Raw genomic sequence first — 21,935 nt, forward strand, 5'->3', positions numbered from 1 at the left:
GTCGACGAATAAAGCAAGCAGGGAGCTAAACGTACCACAGCCGACGGTTTGAAAAATCTTACGGAAAAGGCTAAAGCAGAAGCCTTATCGTTTACAATTGCTACAAGCCCTGACACCCGATGACAAAGTCAAACGCTTTGAATTTTCGGCGCGGTTGCAACAGCCCATGGAAGAGGATGCGTTCAGTGCAAAACTTGTTTTCAGTGATAAAGCAACATTTTTTCTTAATGGTGAAGTGAACAGACACAATGTGCAAATCTGGGCGGTAGAGAATCCTCACGCATTCGTGCAGCAAATTTGCAATTCACCAAAAGTTAACGTGTTTTGTGCAATCTCACGGTTTAAAGTTTACGGCCCCTTTTTTTCCTGCGAAAAAAACGTTACAGGACATGTGTATCTGGACATGCTGGAAAATTGGCTCATGCCACAACTGGAGACCGACAGTGCCGACTTCATCTTTCAACAGGATGGTGCTCCACTGCACTTCCATCATGATGTTCGGCATTTCTTAAACAGGAGATTTGAAAACCGATGGATCGGTTGTGGTGGAGATCATGATCAGCAATTCATGTCATGGCCTCCACGCTCTCCTGACTTAATCCCATGCAATTTCTTTCTGTGGGGTTATGTGAAAGATTCAGTGTTTAAACCTCCTCTACCAAGAAATGTGCCAGAACTGCGAGCTTGCATCAACGATGCTTTCGAACTCATTGATGGGGACATGCTGCACCGAGTGTGGGAGGAACTTGATTATCGGCTTGATGTCTGCTGAATCACTAAAGGGGTACATATCGAACATTTGTGAATGCCTAAAAAACTTTTTGAGTTTTTGTATGTGTGTGCAAAGCATTGTGAAAATATCTCAAATAATAAAGTTATTGAAGAGCTGTGAAATCGCTTCAATCATTTGTAATAACCCTGTACAAGGTCCCCTTCCAACCTAGAGATCATGCTGCATCTGCATCTACATCAATATTCCACAAGCCATCTGATAGTGTGGAACAGGGGTACCTTTGGTACCAGTAACTCATCCCTCCTTACCTGCAAATGGCGCATGGGAAGAATATTGGCAAGCCTCTGTATTAACTCTAAGTCCTCAAATTTTTTCATCATGATCATTTCACAGGAAGTATGTGGGGAAAGTGATATGTTGTCAAACTCAAAATCAAATATTTTTAATTTCATGGGCATTGTATTTCATAAGTGAAACTGCAATGACGATATATGTGTGTGAAGATTTGTCTATTCATAGCATAAAAATCCAATATATGTTGTGAATTTTTAACTTATTAAATTATTGTTTTGATGAGTAACTTTGTTCTGTAGTCCTGTGAAGTATGTGTCAGGATTTTGAGGTTTTATGTTAAAGAGAAAGAAGAAATAAAGGAATAAGCTAATAAATATTTTATGATTATTATAATTATCAGTATTCAAACTTTTCATTAAATAATATTCAAATAGTATGTTTTAAATTAATAACACAGTGTAACACATTGAAAAGTCCTTTTTTTCAAAATTGTTAACAATTGCAACTTATACTACTTATATTTAAGTGCTTGAAACCACTGTGGATCATTCTTTGAAACTTTTTCAGGCCTTCCAGTGCTGTTGTGGTAGTGAAATTCAGAAACCCCTCGTCCAGGAATTCCATTTACTGTACATTTAATGAATCGTTCTACCATTCGTGCTTCCCATTTCCAACCTACATAGTGAGTTGACAAGTATTCCACATTAACTTGTGCATGATATACTGTTGAACCTGTAACAAATTTAAAAGAAACAGCAATATACATACATCTGTATGTGACACTGTATATTATATTTTACAAATTGTTTTATTCAGACTGAATAAAAGTTTAACAAGCAAAATTGTTGATAAGAACACTTTTTATGCATTTGCTATACACAGTTGCCATCTGTTACTTCTACTTAATTGTCCTTTTAGATTTCTGTTGAAATTCAGTATGCCAATTCTCTAAAATTGCAAATTTCATCTTTTGTTTAAGAGCTCCTTTTGACAATGACATGGGTGGAAATAGAACATGACACTTTTAAAGGTAGGAAATAGAACATGACACTTTTAAAGGTAACATCCCGTTTGTCACTGCAGGTGACTCATGATAACTTCCAAAACATTGTCTCTGGATCATAATTTGCACTTGGCCACTATGAGTCAATGATTGTTCTCTGACAAGGAGCTCCCTGACCTTTGGATTTCAATTATGGAGGTAAGGAGTCATGAACTTATTGTGTCTGCTAGATTTTAGGTTTTCCCAGACTGGTGGTTTGTTAAAAAAGTACATTTAATTGTTTAAATTTAATACTGGCCACAATATTCTAAGTTTTAGGTTCAAGGTACATTTCACTGAGGTGAACAATAAAGGCTAACAGCACTTTATGCATTGGAAACTGGTGGTACTCACAAAGATGGTGGGCAATGGGAATAGGACAGAGGGGATAGAAACTATTGGGTGGAGGGTGTGGGGATAGTACTTACTGTGCGTTGAAGATAGAATAATTTTGGAGCAGGGAATGTGTTATAAGGATAGCTTCCACCTGCACAGCTCAGAAATGCTGGTGGTGGAGGGTAAAATCCTGATGGGTTGGGTAGTGAAGCAGCCACTGCAGTCAAGTGTGTTATGTTCAGCTGCATGTTGTGCCACAGGGTGGTTTACTTTGCTCCTCGCCACAGTTTGGCAGCGGCTGTTCATCCTGGTGGACAGCTGTTTGGTAGTCATACCAAAATAAAAAACTGTGCAATGAACTCAGCAGGGCTGGTATATGACATGGTTGCCTTCGCAGGTGGTCTGGCCTCTGATGGTGTAGCATAAGCCTATGACAGGACTGGAAAAGGAAGAGCTGTGATGTGGATTGGGCAGGTCTTGCACTTGAGTCTTCCATAGGGATCTGATCCCTGTGGCAAGGGGTTGTGATTGGCAGTGGCAAAATGATGGACTAGGATGTTGTGGAGGTTTGGTGGGCAATGGAAAACCACTTTAGGAGGGGTGGGAAGGATCTTGAGTAGAATGTCCCTCACTTCAAGCCATGATGATATGTAATCAAAGTCTCATTGTCGACCCCTCATAGCACCCAAGCCCTGCCTGCCTGATCTTTTCAACTTGCCACATTCCCCAAAACTCCTTACAAACTTTCTACCAAATCCAGAGCTGAAACATTCTCATAACACTGTTGTTAACCTGTCCACCAAAACCCGCAGCCTCACAGAATTTTCAGTCCTATCCAAAGGCCTCACCCTTACCCTCACACCCAAATTTAACCATACTGGACTAGTGAAAGACCTACACTCCTTCTTCCGATCACTTCAATGGAAACACTTCTTTGCTGCCAATCCATCGAACCAAAGCCAACCTAATTCTAAAATTTAACCCTGTCTCTCCCAGTTCATATCACCATCAAACTGTGATCCCCGCCCCCCCCCCCCCCCAACCATCTGCTGGTCCCCTTCCAGGAATTCCTTATCTCCAACTTGGCCTAATCATCCTTCCCTAGACCTCTTCCTCTGAACACCAACCTTTCAGCAGAAGAAATGACAGCCATATACAACCTCAAAACAAATCCTAACCTAATCATACTACCTGCAGACAAAGGTTCCACCACTGTTGTTATGAATTGCAATGGTTGGTTGGTTGGTTTGGGGAAGAAGACCAGACAGCGTGGTCATCGGTCTCATCGGATTAGGGAAGGATGGGGAAGGAAGGCGGCCGTGCCCTTTCAGAGGAACCATCCCGGCATTTGCCTGGAGTGATTTAGGGAAATCACGGAAAACCTAAATCAGGATGGCCGGACGCGGGATTGAACCGTCGTCCTCCCGAATGCGAGTCCAGTGTCTAACCACTGCGCCTCCCCGCTCGGTGAATTGCAATGACTACCTGGCAGAAGACCTCTGCAAATTATCTTACTCCTCCACCTACAAATTCTGCTGAAGTGGTCTCATCCCAGAAGTCCAACATAACCTGTAATCCTTACTTAATGACTTAAGCCATTCCCAGAACCTTTCCCCTGAATCCATTTCCCTCCTCGCCCCTATGACATCTTGCACATCCACTTTCTACATGCTCCACAAAATCCATTGACCCAACAATCCTGGTGCACCATTATGGCTGGTTATTGTACCCCACTGAAAGAATTCTGGCCTTCATCGATCAACATCTTCAGCCAATTACCCGTAATTCAGCCTCCCTCATCAAAGATACAACCCACTTCAGTCACCGACTCTCCTTCTGGATCCCCACTTGTCATGTTGACACCACCTCCCTATGCACCAACATCCCTCATGCCCATGGTCTTACCCCTGTTGAACACTACCTTTCCCAATGTCCTTTAGACTCCAAACCCATTAACTCATTCCTCATTAAGTTTACCCTAAGCCACAACTAATTCTCCTTTGAAGGAAAAGTATACAGACAAATCTGTGGCACAGCCAAGGGCACCCACATAGCACCCTCCTATGCTAACCTGTTTATGGGTCCTCTAGAGGAGCCCTTCCTAGCCTCCCAAAATGCCAAACCCCCAGTCTGGTTCAGGTTCATTGATGATAACTTCATTATCTAGACTCTGGGCCCAGGCACCCTATCTCCAGTCCTTCACAACCTCAACATCTTCTCTCCCGTCTGCCTCACCTGGTCCTCCTTGGGCCTGTGTGCCACCTTCCTGGACATTGAACTCCTCCTCACTGATGGCTCCATCCACATCTCTGCACACATTAAACCCACATTCACCAACAGAACCTTCATTTTAACAGCTGCCATGCCTTCCATACCAAAAAATCCTTCTTGTACAGCATACCAAAAAATCATTTTTGTACAGCCTGGCCACCTAGGGATGACTTATCTATAGTGATAAGAACTCCTTTGCCCAGTACGCTGAGGATCTCACCATGGACTTCACAGACAGGCACTATCTCCAAGGCCTAGTCCACAAACAGATCTTCCATTTCATTTTCCCTCACACCCCAAATCCTCTCACCAGCCCCAAGAACCATCCACAAAGGAGTGCCCCCTTCGTCACCCAGTACCACCTCAGACTGGAAGAACAGAACCACATCTGTTGTCAGGGCTTTGATTACCTATCCTCATGCCCTGAAATGGGGGACATCTTACCCAAGATCATTTCCACCTCTCCTAAAGTGGTGTTCTGTTGCCCACCCAACCTCCACAACATCCTAGTCCATCCATATGCCACTCCAATCCCAACACCTTGCCACAAGGATCATATTCTTGTGACAGCAGCCATGCCATACACCATCTCTGCTGCAATCATTGCACAGCAGCTTTTTATATTAGTATGCCTATCAACCAGCTGTCCACCAGGATGAATAGCCACTGCCAAACTGTGGCCAAGAGCAAAGTAGACCACCCTGTGGCATAACATCCAGCTGAACATAACATGCTTGATGTCAATGGCTGCTTCTCTAACTGAGCCATCTGGATCTTCCCCACCAGCACCAGTTTTTCTGAACTGTGGAGGTGGGAGCTTCCTTTAAAACACATTCCCCACTCCTGAAATTATCCTGGCCTCAACCTACCATAACACACTATCCCCATGCCCTCCACCTAACAGTTTCCACCCCTTCTGTCCTATCACCTCCTCCCTATTCTCATCTCCAACCATCTTTGTGTGCTGTTGTCAATGCACCTGCCCATCTGTCCCTGCTCCTCTCCTCCCACTCTGTCCCCCCTTCCCTCCCCATCTCCCTGCCCCACAGCCTCCTGATGCTGTGCATGTTGGCAGTGTAGTCTCTGCAAACTTCACCAGACAGCTGTGCTTTTTCCTCCCTCCACCTGTACACTGTCATCCCTTTCCCTTCTCCACCCCCTCTAGATTGCTGCTTTGATTTCATGTGATAGTCACAGTCAAATCCGAGCTGCTTGAGAAGGTGGTCATGTGTGCATGAGGTGCGCTTACTTGTGTGTGTGTTTCTCTTTTCCTGATGAAGGCTGTGACCGAAAGATAATGTGTAAGTGCCTTTCTAACTGTGCCTGTCCGTAACTTTATGTGTCGTCTTTACGGTAAGTAGCAAACTATCTTTTCCTTATATCGTTGATATTCCAACCTGGAATTTCCATCGATGGAATTTATTGAATAATATCTTTGATAAATTTATGAATTTATTGTTTTATTTAATTTAATAATAATCATGTTTGTTTTCTTGTAGACTTAGCTGGACAAAACTGTAAATACACAAAAGCTCTTTTGCAATCTGTTAATGGCTTAAAAAAATTTACCATTTTATCTGCTCCCATGATGCATCCCATGGCATTACTTGCAAAGACGTGACTTGCAAAGGTGACTTGCAAGCATGAGACCATTCACAGCAGGGACAATAAGTGTGGTAGACAGTCAGGAAGCAGTAGCTGACCGAGACAGATGCAGCAACAGAGAAGTAACCACTTTTGTGTCATTTACGACTTCCTAACCAGGAGCGAATTTTATTGTATCATCTGTGTGCTGTAATAGTTTAGTTTCTTGAGTTTCTGCATGTGAAATTTAATATCTAATAGCCACAGTTGTCGTGTTTTCATTGACGTTGAAAAGTAAACAGATTTTGTGACATATTACAAGTTCCTAATCGGGGCAAATTATTTACTTTGAGTGCTTTGGTAGTTAGGTTTTTGAATACCTGTGTATTATTAGACACAGTTCATACGTTTCACCTGGGTCTAAAGTAGAGTTGCGCAGCATGTCCCGATAGTCTGTTTATCTGCATAGTTTAGTTTTTCATGCTCTTTGGTATGGGCAGGGACTGCGATTGTTGTGTGCGGACGTGAGCCGAGTTGGTGACACTTTGCTCTCAGCTTCAGGCTTTGATGGGTTTGATTACACAGCTTGAGGCTGCAGTGGATGGGCACCATTGTTGTGGGCCGGCTGTGGGGATCGAACGGACGTGCAGCACGTCAGAGTCCTCCGATCGGTCCTCACTGGTGACCAACCCAGTTATTGCTCACACTGAGGCTGACCCTTCACCTGTGGTTGAGTGGGAGGTCGGCCCAGGGCGAAGCAGGTGGTGAAAGACTTCCCAGGCAGCCGCACATAACGCCTACCCGGTTTGTCTGACAAACAGGTTCCATGTTCTGTCTGTGGCTGACACTGTTGCTGAGCCAGATGCTATTGCCTGTCCTGTTTCAGAAGAAACCACTCAGCCTGCAAGATCCAGGCAATCGCAGAAGGTTGGAAGGCTGACAAGAAGGGTAAGAAAACCAATGTGCACTCTGTGTGCATACCGGGTGGAGTCATTCCAGATGTGGAAAGGGTCCTCCTGGACGCCCTGAAGAGCACAGGGTGCAGAAAACTGCAGGTGGTTGCTCACGTCGGTACCAATGATGTGTGTCACTTTGGATCAGAAGAGATTCTCTCTAATTTCGAGCAGCTAACAGAAGTGGTAAAGGCTGCCAGTCTTGCTTGCAAGATGAAAGCAGAGCTGACCATTTGCAGCATAGTCAACAGGACTGATTGCGGACCTCTGGTACAGAGCTGAGTGCAGGGTCTTAATCCCTCAGATGGTTCTGAAACCATGTAGGCTGCAGATTCCTCGACTTGTGCCAAAGGGTGGTTGGGATTCAGGTTCCGCTGAATAGGTCAGGTGTCCACTATACGCAGGATGCGGCTACACGGGTAGCAAGGTCTATGTGGCATGGACTGGGTGGTTTTTTAGGTTAGAGGGTCTCGGGAAAACACAAGAAGGGCTTCAGTCCCAAAGGGTGCAGGCTGAACACAGGAAGAACATAGATACAGGAACCATTGGTACAACAGTTGTAAATTGTTGTAGCTGTGTTGGGAAAGTACCAAAGCTCCAAGCGCTAATAGAAAGCACTCATGCTCAAATCGTTATAGGCACTGAAAGCTGGATATAAGCTCAGCCGAAATTTTTATGTAGAACCTAACGGTGTTCCGAAAGGATAGGCTAAACACAGTTGGCAATGATATGTTGGATGCTGTCAGAAGTAGTTGATCTTGTCGCAAAATTAAAGTAGATACTTCATGTGAGTTAGTATGGGCAGAGGTCATTGTTGGCAACCGGAATAAAATATTAATTGGATCCTTTTACCGGCCTCCCATATCCGGTGATACAGTTATTGAAAGGTTCAAACAAAACTTGAGTTTTATTTCAAACACGTACCTGATTCATATGATAATAGTTGGTGGTGACTTTAATTTACCCTCGATATGTTGGCAATTTAATTGGGGAGATACACATAAAATATCATCCAAAATTGTGCTAAATGCATTCTCTGAAAATTAATTCGAGTAGTTAGTTCATGAGGCCACGCGAATAGTAAACGGTTGTGAAAACACACTTGACCTCTTAGCAACAAATAATCCTGAGCTAATAATGAGCATCAAAACCAATTAAGGGATTAGTGAACACAGAGCTGTCATAGCGAGACTGAATGTTGTAATCCCTAAATACTCAAAAAATAAGCAAAAAATATACCTATTCAAAAAAGCAGATAAAAATTCCCTTGATGCCTTCCTTAGAGCAATCTCCACTCATTCAAAATTAATAATATAAGTGTAGACCAGATGTGGCTTAAATTAAAAGAAATATTATCAGCAGAAATTGAGAGATTTATACCAAATAAATTAACAAATGACGGAGCTGATCCTCCTTGGTACTCAAAACAGGTTAGAGCACTGTTGCAGAAACTACGAAACAAACATGCCAAATTTAAACAGATGCAAAATCCCCAAGATTCGCAATCTTTTACAGAAGCTCGAAATTTAGTGCGGACTTCAATGCAAGATGCTTATAACAGTTTCCACAGTGAAACTTTGTCTCGAAGCCTGGCAGAAAATCCAAAGAGATTCTGGTCGTATGTGAAGTATGTTAGTGGCAAGAAAGAATCAATGCCTTCTCTGCATGATAGCAATGGAGATACTATCAGAGATAGTGCTGCCTAAGCAGAGTTACTAAACACAGCCTTCCGAAATGCCTTCACAAAAGAAGACAAAGTAAATATTCCAGAATTTGAATCAAGAACATCTGCCAACGTGAGTAACGTAGAAGTAAATATCCTCGGAGTAGTGAAGCAACTTAAATCACTTAATAAAAGCAAGTCTTCTGGTCCAGGCTGTATACCAATTAGGTTCTTTTTGGAGTATGCTGATGCATTAGCTCCATACTTAACAATCATATACAACCGTTTGTTTGACAGGAAAGTTGCCCAGGTCACACCAATATTCAAGAAATGTAGTAAGAGTAATCCACCAATTTACAGGCCCATATCGTTAACATCAATATGCAGCAGGATTTTAGAACATGTATTGTGTTCGAACATTATGAATTACCTCGAAGAAAATGGTCTATTGACACACAGTCAACATGGGTTTAGGAAACATCGTTCCTGTGAAACACAACTAACTCTTTACTCACATGAAGTGTTGAGTGATATTGACAAGGGATTTCAGATTGATTCTGTATTTCTGGATTTCCAGAAGGCTTTTGACACTGTACCACACAAGCGGCTCATAGCGAAATTGCGTGCTTATGGACTATCGTCTCAGTTATGTGACTGGATTTGTGATTTCCTGTCAGAGGGGTCACAGTTCGTAGTAATTGACAGAAAGTCATCAAGTAAAACAGAAGTGATTTCTGGCGTTCCCCCAAGGTAGTGTTATAGGCCCTTTGCTGTTCCTTATCTATATAAATGATTTTGGAGACAAAATGAGCAGCCGTCTTCAGTTATTTGCAGATGACCCTGTCGTTTATTGACTAATAAACTCCTTAGAAGATCAAAACAAACTGCAAAACGTATTATGAAAGATATCTGAATGGTGCGAAAAGTGGCAGTTTGACCCTAAATAATGAAAGGTGTGAGGTCATCCACATGAGTGCTATAAGGAACTCATTAAACTTCGGTTACACAATAAGTCAGTCTAATCTAAAAGCTGTAAATTCAACTAAATACGTAGGTATTCATACTTAAATTGGAAGGAACACGCAGAAAATGTTGTAGGGAAGGCTAACTGAAGGCTGCGTTTTATTGGCAGGACACTTAGAAACTGTAACAGACCCACCAAGAAGACTGCCTACACTACGCTTGTCCATCCTCTTTTAGAATACTGCTGCGTGGTGTAGGATCCTGACCAGATATGACTGACGGAGTACATCAAAAAAGTTCAAAGAAAGGCAGCACATTTTGTATTATTGCGAAATATTGGAGAGAGTGTCACAGAAATGATACAGGATTTGGGTTGGAAATCATTAAAAGAAAGGCGTTTTTCATTGCGACAGAATCTTCTCACGAAATTCCAGTCACCAACTTTCTCCTCTGAATGCGAAAATATTTTGTTGACACCAACCTACATAGGGAGGAATGATCACCACGATAAAATAAGGGAAATAAGAGCTCATACAGAAAGATATAGGTATTCATTCTTTCCGCACGCTTTATGAGGTTGGAATAATAGAGAATTGTGAAGGTGGTTTGATGAACCCTCGGCCAGGCACTTGAATGTGATTTGCAGAGTACCTGTGTATATGTATATGTAGACGTAGATGTAGATGTAGATGTACACTTTGCACATTTTGCCTGATAGATAAGGAGGAGTGAATGTTGGGACAAGCAGCAGATAAAGAAATGGAGCTAGTATAGGTATAGATTACATGCTCTTACATGGCCACTCCTGCATGATTATGTATGTCATCCACATCACTTAAAGTGTGTGCAAGCTCTCAGGTCACAAGACATACTTCTTAGATTATAATAACTGCTTACGGGGAGATGTAAATCTTTGATTGATAATGGAAGCAAGGCATTAGGACCACTTTACTATCAATGTGTGCCCACAAATTGTGTAAAGAAGACTCACATGCCCCTGCATTTCACCAAACTAAAATGTATCATCGATTTTTGGGTTACAGTCTAACCAGACTAATGGAGAAGCTTATCCTTGCAGATATAAAATGAATGTGGTTTATGAACAATGGGGCACCAACAAATTTTTCATATCTTACATGATAGTACCTAACACAGACATTTATTGAGCCATGAATTAGTTGATGTTCAGTGGCATGACCACCTCATTCACCTGACCTTAATCCCTTAGATTTCTGGCTATGGTGACATTTAAAGGCATTGGTTTATTCCACACCCATCAACAATGTGCACACATTAAAAGAGTGTGCATTCAACACATGTGACCAAACCTAAAGTCAGTCAGATGAGTTCACAGGAGTTGTGATTCTTTGAGAAGGGGGGTAGAAGGATGTAGAAGAAGTCACATTGAACACTTTTTTGAATTCTGTTTCATGGCCATTAGGTTGTGGTCGAAGGCATTGTGCGAACTTTTCCTGAAGTATCAACAAGTGGATTTTAATCACAGGACTGAATGGTTCATGGCTCAACAAATGTTTGTTTCTGGATACATGTTTATTGGAGTTTTTTTCTAATCTTAACCAGTATTATCTCCTGTAAGAATATGGGTCACTATTTGTAACATCCTACATTTTCTTCAATTTACTAACACAGGTAGGATCAATGCCTTGCTTCTCAAGAGCTATGTACTACAGATTTTATTGTAATTAAATCAAAGGGTTTCTCAAAAGATATATAGTTAAAATATATTGTTCCATTCTATAGTTCAGTTTTTGAGTTGCAAGTGGTTCATTGTGCTATATTAACTTCCAAAACCAGCTTCTTCTTTTTCTTCATTGAAATCCAAAGGCTTTTATCCCCATTTGGTTGAATTTTAATAAATATCTTGCACACAAAGCCTGTTTAAAGACTAAGTGACACAACCAGCCACTTGGGTACCAAATTGAGAGTGGCTTCAGGTGTGTCTGTAGTGCAAAATTTGTGTACAGGGTGTATCATAATTAGTAGTGAAAATAATCCATTTACATGCTCACCAGATTTAGATTTACTTTTATATGTCCCACCCAGAGACAAAAGAATGAAAACTATTTTAAGAGGGGGGGGGGGGGGTGAGAAAGGGGGGAGGGGGAACAAATGATATTGTGCTTGTGTGGCCAAATGGAAAGTGGGAAGGGGAAACAATTACATGATGTGTGAAAAAATATTCTTGAACTGGCCCTGCTAGTACATTACAACAAAGAGAAGGGTGATTTGTGTGTGTGTGTGTGTGTGAGAGAGAGAGTGAGTGAATGAGAGAGAGAGAGAGAGAGAGAGAGAGAGAGAGAGAGAGAGAGAGAGAGAGAGAAATTTCTCTCAGAATCTTTGTTACTTTTTCTCATTCTCTCAAAGGTATTATCAATTGTATTAAATGTATTATATCAATTTGTTTAATTCAGCACATTCTATCATGTACCCATTATAATTTACTTCCAGTTCTTGTCTTTCCTTTTTTAGTTCTATTTTAGACTTTTTTCCCTTTTGCTTTCTGCTTACCAGAAACTCTTTTTTCCATTTCCATAAGTTCATATGTCAAATAATTGACCCTTGTAATGCTTTCAGGGACATAGAGTTTTCTTCGTCAATATTTGTCTGTTCACTTACTTTTATGACACAGTACCAGTCTGTTCATTTTGTAATTTTTGACATGCATACTTTCACTTTGTTCGTATGTATTTGAGTGTGAGATTTTGGATATTTTATATAAATGTGAGTGTTTCTCTCACAATCAGTCATTTGTTTATATGTTTTAATGTTACTAAAAAACTGAACAGAGTATAAAATATTAATTCATTTTTAATATAAAGTTTTTAAATAACCATGTTAGAATTTAAATGTTGAAGGAAAGTTGTAGAATCCCACCTCATAGATAGTACATCTTCCGCACTAACCACATCTATTATGCCTTTGCCCTTGCCATTATCCAACACTATGTCTTCCACTGTCCTTCATTCTCCAAACCCACCACCTCATTCTTTATACACCTTGCCAACTATAACCTGACCCACAACTACTCTTCCTTTGAAGGAAAGGAATACAAACAAATCCACAGCACACCATGAGCACCTGTGTGGCACCCATGCCAACCTGTATATGGGCCATCTAGAGGAAACCTTCCTAGCTTTCCAAAACTCCCACCCCCTACTCCATTTTAGATTTATTGATTGTATCTTCATAATCTGGACTCAGCAGCGATATACCCTATCCACATTCCTTCACAACCTCAGCACATTTTATCCTATCCACTTCACATGGTCCTCCTCTTCCCATATGTGCCACCTTCCTGGACATCGAACTCCACCTCTCTGATGGCTCCATTCACACTTCTGTCCTCAAGTGGCTCCATTCACACCTCTGTCCTCAAGAAGGCCTTCACAGATAGGCAATACCAATACCCCGCAAATGTAGTCCACAATTAGATTTCCTTTGCCACATCCTCACACACCCCTAATCCTACCACCCACAAGAATCAGCTACAAAAGAGTGCCCCCTTGTCACCAATATCACCCTGGACTGAAACAGCTGAAACATATCCTTTACCGCGGCTTTGATTATCTCTCATCCTGTCCTACCCAAGACCCTTCCCACCCTTCCTAAAGTGGTGTTCCACCACCCACCCAACCTCCAAAACATGCTAGTTCATCTCTATCCCACTCCGACTTCCAACCCCTTGTTACAGGGATCATATCCTTGGGGTAGTCCTAGGTGCAAGACCTACCCGTACACCCACCCAGCACCTGCTACTCCAGTCCTGTCACAGACTTATTCTAGCCCATCACAGCCTGGACCACCTGTAAAAGCAGCCACATCATACACCATCTCTGCTACAAACACTACACAGCTTTCTTGTTGGTACGACTACCAACCTGCTGTTGACCACCACCAAAGTGTTGCAAACAGCAAAGTTGACCATCTGATGGCACAACATGCAGCTGAGCATTACGTACTTGATATCAATGGCTGCTGCACAAACTGAGCCATCTGGGTCCTTCCCTCCACCATCAGCTTTTCTGAACTATGCATATGAGAGGTAGCCTTACAACACATCCTCCACTCTCATAATCATCTTGCCCTCAATCTCAGGTAACCCCCTGTTCCAGAACCCTTCACCCAACAGTTTCCCCTTCATCCTGTCACCCCCTCCCGGTTCACATCCCCATGTCACCCTCAGCGTGTGCCACTCCCCTCTGGCCCCCACAGTCATGCATTACATGCCTAGTCCATGATCCTGTCAACCCTCCGTTCTGTATTCCTGGCCACTGACCATCTCCCTCGAAGCCACTAGCCACCCACCCACAGTCCCTGTCCTTGTCTCCTGCTTCTGTCTCCCTCTACCCACCCCACCCAAAACTCCCACCACAACCAACCCACCTGCTGAGAAACAATGCATCGGCACAGCCGGCACCACATAGGGACAGAGATGCGTGTGCTCCCCCTCCAGAGTGTGTGTGTGTGTGTGTGTGTGTGTGTGTGTGTGTGTGTGTGTGTGTGTGAGTGAGTGTGTGTGTGAGTGATCTAACTTGTTACAGGATAATTCTGAAAGGTAGCAAGTTTTCATCTACATCTACAGGATTACTCTTCAATTCACAACTAAATGCATGGCAGGGGTTTCATCAAACCACTTTTAAGCTACTTCTCTACCATTCCACTCTCAAACTGTGTCCAGAAAAATGAACAGTTAAATCTTTCCATGTGAGCTCTGAATTCTTTTATTTTATTTTGATGATTATTTCTCCGTATGTATGTGGGCATCAACAAAATAATTTCAAACTCTCAGGAGAAAATTGGAAATTGAAATTTTGTGAGAAGGTCCTACTGCAGCAAAAACACCTCTGTTTTAATAACTGCCACCCCAATATGTGTATCATATCCATGGTACTCTTTCTCTTGTTTTGCAATAACACAAAATGAGCTGCCCTTCTTTGAACCTTTTCAATATCCTCCATCAGTCCTATCCAATGCAGATCACACACTGCACAACAGTACTCCAGACGATGGTGGGCAGTTGTAGTGTACATAGTCTCTTTAATAGACCTATTCAATGTTCTGCGTTCTGCCACTAGATCACAGTCTTTGGTTTGCTTTCCCCCATAATAATATCTACATCATTCCAATTGCAGTTACTCAAAACTGTAATTACTATTTACTTGAGTTTATGGCCATAATATATGTGTGATTTGTCATGTAACCGAAATTTAGCAGATTCCTTTTAGTATCCATTTGGATGACTTCACACTTTTCATTATTCAGAGTCAATTGCCACTATTTGTGCCATAGAGTTATCTTGTCTAAATCATTTTACAGTTCATTTTGATCATATGATGACTTCTACAAGACAGTAAATGACAGTATCATCTGCAAAAAGCTAAGAGGGATGCTCAAATTCTCTCTTAACTCATTTATGTAGATCAAGAACAGCAGAGGATCTATATCACTTACTTGTGGAATGCCAGATATTACTTCTGTTTTACTCAATGACTTTTCATCATTTATTACAAACTGTGACCCTTCCATGAGTAAATCATGAATCCAGTCACTCAACTGAGACAGTACTCCAAAGGCATGCAATTCAATTAGAAGTTGCTCGTGAGGAATGTTGTCCTTCTGGAAATCTAAAAACGTCGAATCAATTTGATGTCCCATTTGACAGCATTCATTACTTTGTGAGTATAAAGAGCTAGTTGTGTTTCACAAGAATGAATTTTCTGAATCTATGCTTGCTATTTGATAATAAATCATTTCTTCAAGGTAATTCATAATGTTCGAGCACAGTTCATGTTCCCAAATCCTTCTGCAAATTGATGTTAGTGGTATGGGTCTGTAATTCAGGCAAATTACTCTGAAAGGAACCTGATTGGTATACAATCTGGATTGGGGAGAGCTTGCTTTTCTTAAGTGTTTTAAGCTGCTTCAGTACACCGAGGACATCTACTTCGATGTTACGCATGTTGGCAGTTGTTCTTGATCGATTTATCTAATTTTTTTATGGAGGATTTTGAGCTAACAGCACTTAAATCAGCATTTCTTAAATCAATTGGTTTTTGGATGTTTGTGAATGATACTTTCATCACCATAACTCCATTCGTGAGAACATTTGATTTACTATGGAATGAGAGAAAGATGGTTGTCTCCATTCCTGGATATTTTGGTTAGACGGAAGAGTTATGGCTCTCTGAGACATTCTGTTAATCATATGCTCAATCACACTGATTTGTTCTTGCACTTTTCAAGTTGCCATCCCAAACCATGAGTGTGCTTAAAACCCTTGTACACAGAGCCCATACAATATTGGATGCAGGTAGTTTGCCTAAAGAGCTTGCACATTTAAAGATAGTGTTCAGAGAGAATGGATACTCTACCCAGAAAATTAACAGGGGAGCCTCAGCTAAAACCAAGAACTGGGAAGTGGATAAAGAGGAGAATGTGCCAGCAAAGTCCCTAGCTCTTCTTCCCTTTGTTGGAAATATTTCCTTCAAAATAGCAAGAATCCTTTGTGATTTTCAGGTGAAAGTGTTTTTCTGCCCACCATCTAAGATCTCAGACCTATTGGGATCAGTGGAGAATAATTTATTTTTGTGGAAGGTGGGAATTTACAAAATACCTTGCCAGTGTGGTATGGCATATATAGGGCAAACAACATGCACAGTGGAAGAACACTGCACAGAATGTAAATGTTGCACTCGCCTTGTGCAGCTCAGCAAGACTGCAATTGCAGAACATGTATTTCTAACAGACATTCAATGGAGTATGACAAAACATCGATTTTGGCCACAGCAACATCTTTTTGGGACTCCATTTTAAAAGAATCCGTTGAAATACACATTACAGAAAATCTAATGAACTGTGACTGTGGCTACCAGCTGGATAATACATGGAATCCCATCAGCTCTGAGATTTACTCCAGATGAAGATGCCAGAATACTCTGATGACTGTGGCCAGTGGCAACGCAGAAGACAGACCTTTGCAGTTCCACCAATGAGGCCACTGCCACTGGGTGGTGGTGTCCTTCTGTCACCGTGACTCCGATGCATGTGTGGCAATGCTCTAAGTCCCTATATAAGGTGGAGCGGAGAAAGTCTTCATTGCTCTTCAATGATGATCCCAAAATCTCTTCGAATATTTGATTCAGTGGGAAAATTTTGAATTTCAACAAATGATGTATTTGATGAGAAATCAAAAGGATGAATTTCTTCATTTGTTTCCGATGATGCTGAACCAACCAAATGTATGTGAATTTAATGCGAAACTCAATGACTTGAAGAACTTGGACAGCAGTTGGCTATTTGAATCAACAACTGCAACAAGACTGATTAGATATATAACACATTTTAATCATTTAACTTTTTTAAACTTCCTGAGTTGTGTTCTGTGAGGTGAAAAGTAATGAAAGATTATGTGTGACATTATCGTGTTTTGAAAATTTGATCTGTGTCTTCATTCAAACAGAAGTGATATTAGAAAAGTTTGGGGAGAGGCGGTGATGATTCAGATTTATAACAAAATGTTGGTAGTTAATTTTAAGGAGAAAATTCAATGTCAGAACAAACAATGAAGGAAATGAAAAAGTTTATTATAGAAGCAATATATAAATTGCATAACAAATGATAAGATTACAGAATAAATAAATATAATTTAAAACCTGAGTAGTCAACAAATGGAAATAAATGAAAAGGTAGAGGAATCTAAAAATGAACTAGAACAGTTATAGTGGTCAGAAAAAATTTCACTTGCAATCGCTATGTACTCTGTTTCCAGAAGATAATTTGCTCCTTAACCCAAATCTAATTTTAGAATTTATGCATCGGTCTCAGTTTTCATGGAGTAATCATTTTTGTAAACGCTTAGGGCAGCCTATGTGTAATATGTATCTGGTCAAATGATACAATCACAAAAGACTTCCAAATGCAAATAGCATCTGCCAGTACACAAAAGAATCAAAGAAATGAGTAACAGAAGAGTAAAGAAAAGTAAAGATTCACACCTATACAAATTTTCTTGCCAATTTCCTGCAATACTTTGCCTCAAGAGCATATTTTGTAAGTAGCAACAGTAGTCTGACAATATTGCAATACTCCATTTCCCTTGATAACGTATTCCCATTTGAGATATATCCTGTGGAATTAGTATCCATGTTTGTCACTAATAGCACCAAAGTTATTTGGGAAGCAGATCAAATGAAAATTCAAGAAATGAAGTTTCAGTGAATTGTTACATTCCAAAAGGTTTCATGATCTCAGTATTTCTTTTACAATATTGCAGTAGTTCTCTGCTTTATGATTATCTACAAATTTCCTGTGGGTACTTGTTGAACACTGCCTTGCCATTCTTTCAGTATCACTTAACAGATGAAAGAAATGTTCATCAGACATTATTTCCCTAATTTGCAGTCCTATAAATATTTCTTTCTTTATTTTCACTTCAATGCTCATTGGAAAATGCCCTTACAAGTACATGAAACTATGTAAAGTTTTGTCCATGGCTTTGTGAAGTTTTTGATGAGACCCCATTTAAGCAGGAGATTCCACCAGATTTTTCTGTCTGGCCATTAGTTAATTCTGAACAAGCCATTTTTCCCATAATGGTGTTATTTTTCTGTCTTTGCTGCCCCACTCATGTAGAAAGCAGGAGCACTTTGTTTACCCACACTGCATGCCAAGAAGAACTGCAATTACATTGAGAACTCCATTCATACACCATTTGTATTTCTCATACTGGATAAATGTGCATAGCCACTTAAAGTTCTCATGCATCTCCTTCAGATTTATTGCATGAGCAATCAGAACCCAAGGAAATTGTTCCCACTGTGAAGGAGTAATGCTTTCAGACTAACTTTGTGGAATTTGCAAACAAGCATCACTCATTTACAATGAAATCATGGTCAAGAGCCCATAACAGACTCAATAATATTACAAAAACTGTATCCCCTTCCTTGGAGAAACAGTGGGAAAAACAACATGGCAATCATGATAAACACACACTTTTGTATCATGGAGGAGGAGGAGGAGGAGGAGAAGAAGATTGTAACTTTTTCATCATTAAACTAAAAACAGGTAGAAATCCCCTTGTGGCAAAAAGTTGGGCTCATTTGAGTCACAGCAGCCTTGAAATGTTAGATCAGCATGAATAGTTCCTTTGCTCTCTTTCATGTGTTCATCACTGTATTAATCTCCACTCATGATCAAAGTCTCAAGAAGTACTGGTATCAGTAATTATTTACCTTCACATACAGGCCTTAGAGCAGATAATAAATTAGAACATTGCACAGTTTTCCTTGTTTGAGAGTTGAGTCCATCCTTGTTTGAGAGTTGAGTCCATCTATTTTTGTCTGACAAAAGTAACAGTTCATTTTGTCGTCCATTGGTTCCTTCTGAATTACGGTAACAGCAAAGAAAATACAATGTGAACCTGTTAACCAGCCTGTCAAAAATGTAGTACATGATGAACAGCGTATGTGAAGGGCCAAATTCTTGTCCTGTTTGCCAACCAAAAAGTTTAAAACACTCCCTTACAAGAGGATTAACACTAGAACAGTGGAAAATGTGTTACCCCTTAAGCAGAAGGAGTGGAGCATTTGACTCCTAATGAGATTGCATTAAATATTCACTACATGTTTAAAATAAGACCTACATTTTTTCTATTTATTTGTATGTCTTGTAAACAGTTCAATAAAAGCTTTTTCTTGAAGCTCTAACACCTTTAGATTGTCGTTTTGGATATAAAACATTGGATATTTATCTTGAAATGTGACCAGTTTCTAAGTTCCTACCATTTCTTTATTTCTTGTACTTGTTGTTTCTAGCACTAAAATCACACTTTGTGCAGGTTATTGGTATTTTTAATAAATGTTTTTAATAATTATTTTGCTTTTCTCACAGATGTCAATGCTCTTGTTTCCTATGCACAATCCAATATCACCCTTCTTTTGCTTTTCTGAATTGCCAAGTACTACAGCCAGTTCTTTGTTCCTTTAGCTTTCTTGCTCCTGTCCTGTTTGTGAATTAATTTATCAGCTGAAGAATGAACACTTTCCTTTTCATGTTATATTTGATTATTTCACTGTAGATGATCCAGGTATTTATTGCTGCCTTGTCTAGGTTATTGTAAAACAAATGCATCAGCCCTCTCCTGAAACAACAAATAATGTCATCAATGATGCCTACACCATACTTTATGGCTTACGGAAGGTAAAAGTTTCTGGCTTCATCTTTTTTTTTTTTTTTTTTTTTTTTTTTTTTTTTTTTGCTTGCTGATACTTCAGTATGTAGTGCACTGAGAATAATGACATCCTTATTCTACTTCCCTTCATTCACTGTCAGGGTATAATCAGTCTTTTTCAAGATGATGATGGAGGGTGAGAGTTTTTCTCCTTCACACAGTTTGGGATTTCTCTGTGCATCTCATTCAGTGTTCCAACTCACAATGTTTTCTTCTGTTGAAATTTCTTGGCAAGGTGAAGGAATCTGATGAAGTTATCTGTTGTCATGTTCCTTGCTTGGTTTAGAAATGACTCCATGAGGCAAAGAATGTCATGTCCTACTAAGATGTCGTTGTCTCATCAGCTTTCCTCCTTACCAAGGAATATGAAGGCATTGGAAATGTACTTGGACACCATGTCTGTAATTACCCAAAACTAGAGTCCATATTTCTCAGGTTTGTGTCGCATGAACTAGTTAAACCAGCACATTGTTTTGCTTGGAATTAGCTGCCCCTCAATTGTAACATTTTCACAAGGATGGTAACAGAGGGTGCAGTTTTGCACATACTAGCTCTACTTTATATTTCAAAAATAAGAGTGAAGTTGTCAGCAGGATTGACTTCTTTCATCAAAGCAGTGAAGTTGTATAAGTTCATGGAATCTGTCTCTTGTCATTTTATCCCTGGTAAAATTAGGCCTCCAAGAATGCAAGGAAAGGTTATTCAAGAACACACTTTTCGCACAAAAAAAATCTCCAGTACTTCCAATAATTCAGTCTAGCTATTGTTTTTTATTTGATTCTTAGCATTTGATTCTATACATTTTCATTGTAAGCAGCACTGATTCATCAAAAAGGAAAGGCATATTCTTCACTGTTGCACCAACTGATTCCCAAGAATTGAAATGTGGACACATTCCACTGGCAGAAAGTCACCATCTAAATCTGATAAGTCACTTCCAGATTCATCTGAGGTCTCCAGAATACACAAAATCTCATCACTAGTAAGACCTTGCTGAAGCAGAATAATTGAAAACAGATGTTACAGAAAAAAATATAAGACTCTCATTTGAGGCAGTGATCGTTGACCAAAGTAAATTGCAACACACATAGTTTTGTAACTATGAGAACAGCAGTATTCTAAAAGGGCATTATGCAAAGGGCAATCGACCCCTCCCACTGATCTAGGTATACTTTTTGAAATTTGCATGGAATCATGAAAATTTATCAAATTGCAGTACACTACAATCAAAAATGGAAGAAATGAGGAAAATTCACAGAATTTGAATAATTTGGTTGACAAAAAGCTACTATGTCAGACAATGTTAAATGTCTTATAACTGTAATGACATTCTGCCCTGTCCTTGCTGAAACAATGAAAAAAGCATGCCACGTTTAAAAGAATGCAAAATCTCTGAAATTGACCATATTTTACAGAAGCTCAAAATTTAGCATGGACTTCAATATGAGATGTCTTTAATAGTTCCCACAATGAAACACTTGTTTTGAAATCTGGCAGAAAATCTAAAGAGATTTTGGTTGTATTTAAAGTACACCAGTGGCACCAAACAATCAAACATTAACTGCACAACAGCAATAATAGTGTGACAATGCCACGAAAGCGGAATTACTAAACAGTTTTCTAAAATTCCTTCACCCAATAAATGTAGTAAATATTCCACAACTCAAATCAAGAACAACTACTAGCATGAGTAACTTAGAAGTAGAGTCCCTCAGTCACTCATCACTTAAAAATGGCATGCCTTCCATGCAAGATTACACATCAGTTAGGTAACTTTTAGAACGGGCTGATGGAATAACTCAACATTTAACAGTCATATAATACCTGCTCACTTGACAAAAGACCCA

General features: G+C 40.1%; 1 protein-coding gene across 1 annotated transcript in view; it reads right to left on the minus strand.

Moving 5' to 3' along the window:
- Positions 1 to 1,466: 1,466 nt before the first annotated feature.
- The window catches only part of LOC126176762 (uncharacterized), a 212,106-nt gene continuing 191,637 nt past the window's right edge, over positions 1,467 to 21,935 (minus strand). Inside the window, exon 9 of the mRNA XM_049923930.1 lies at positions 1,467 to 1,759. Within this exon, the coding sequence (XP_049779887.1) occupies positions 1,539 to 1,759 (221 nt within the window). The 3' untranslated portion in view covers positions 1,467 to 1,538. The remainder of the gene's footprint in view (positions 1,760 to 21,935) is intronic.

The sequence above is a fragment of the Schistocerca cancellata genome, chromosome 3, assembly GCF_023864275.1.
Source record: "Schistocerca cancellata isolate TAMUIC-IGC-003103 chromosome 3, iqSchCanc2.1, whole genome shotgun sequence".
NCBI lineage: Eukaryota > Metazoa > Arthropoda > Insecta > Orthoptera > Acrididae > Schistocerca > Schistocerca cancellata.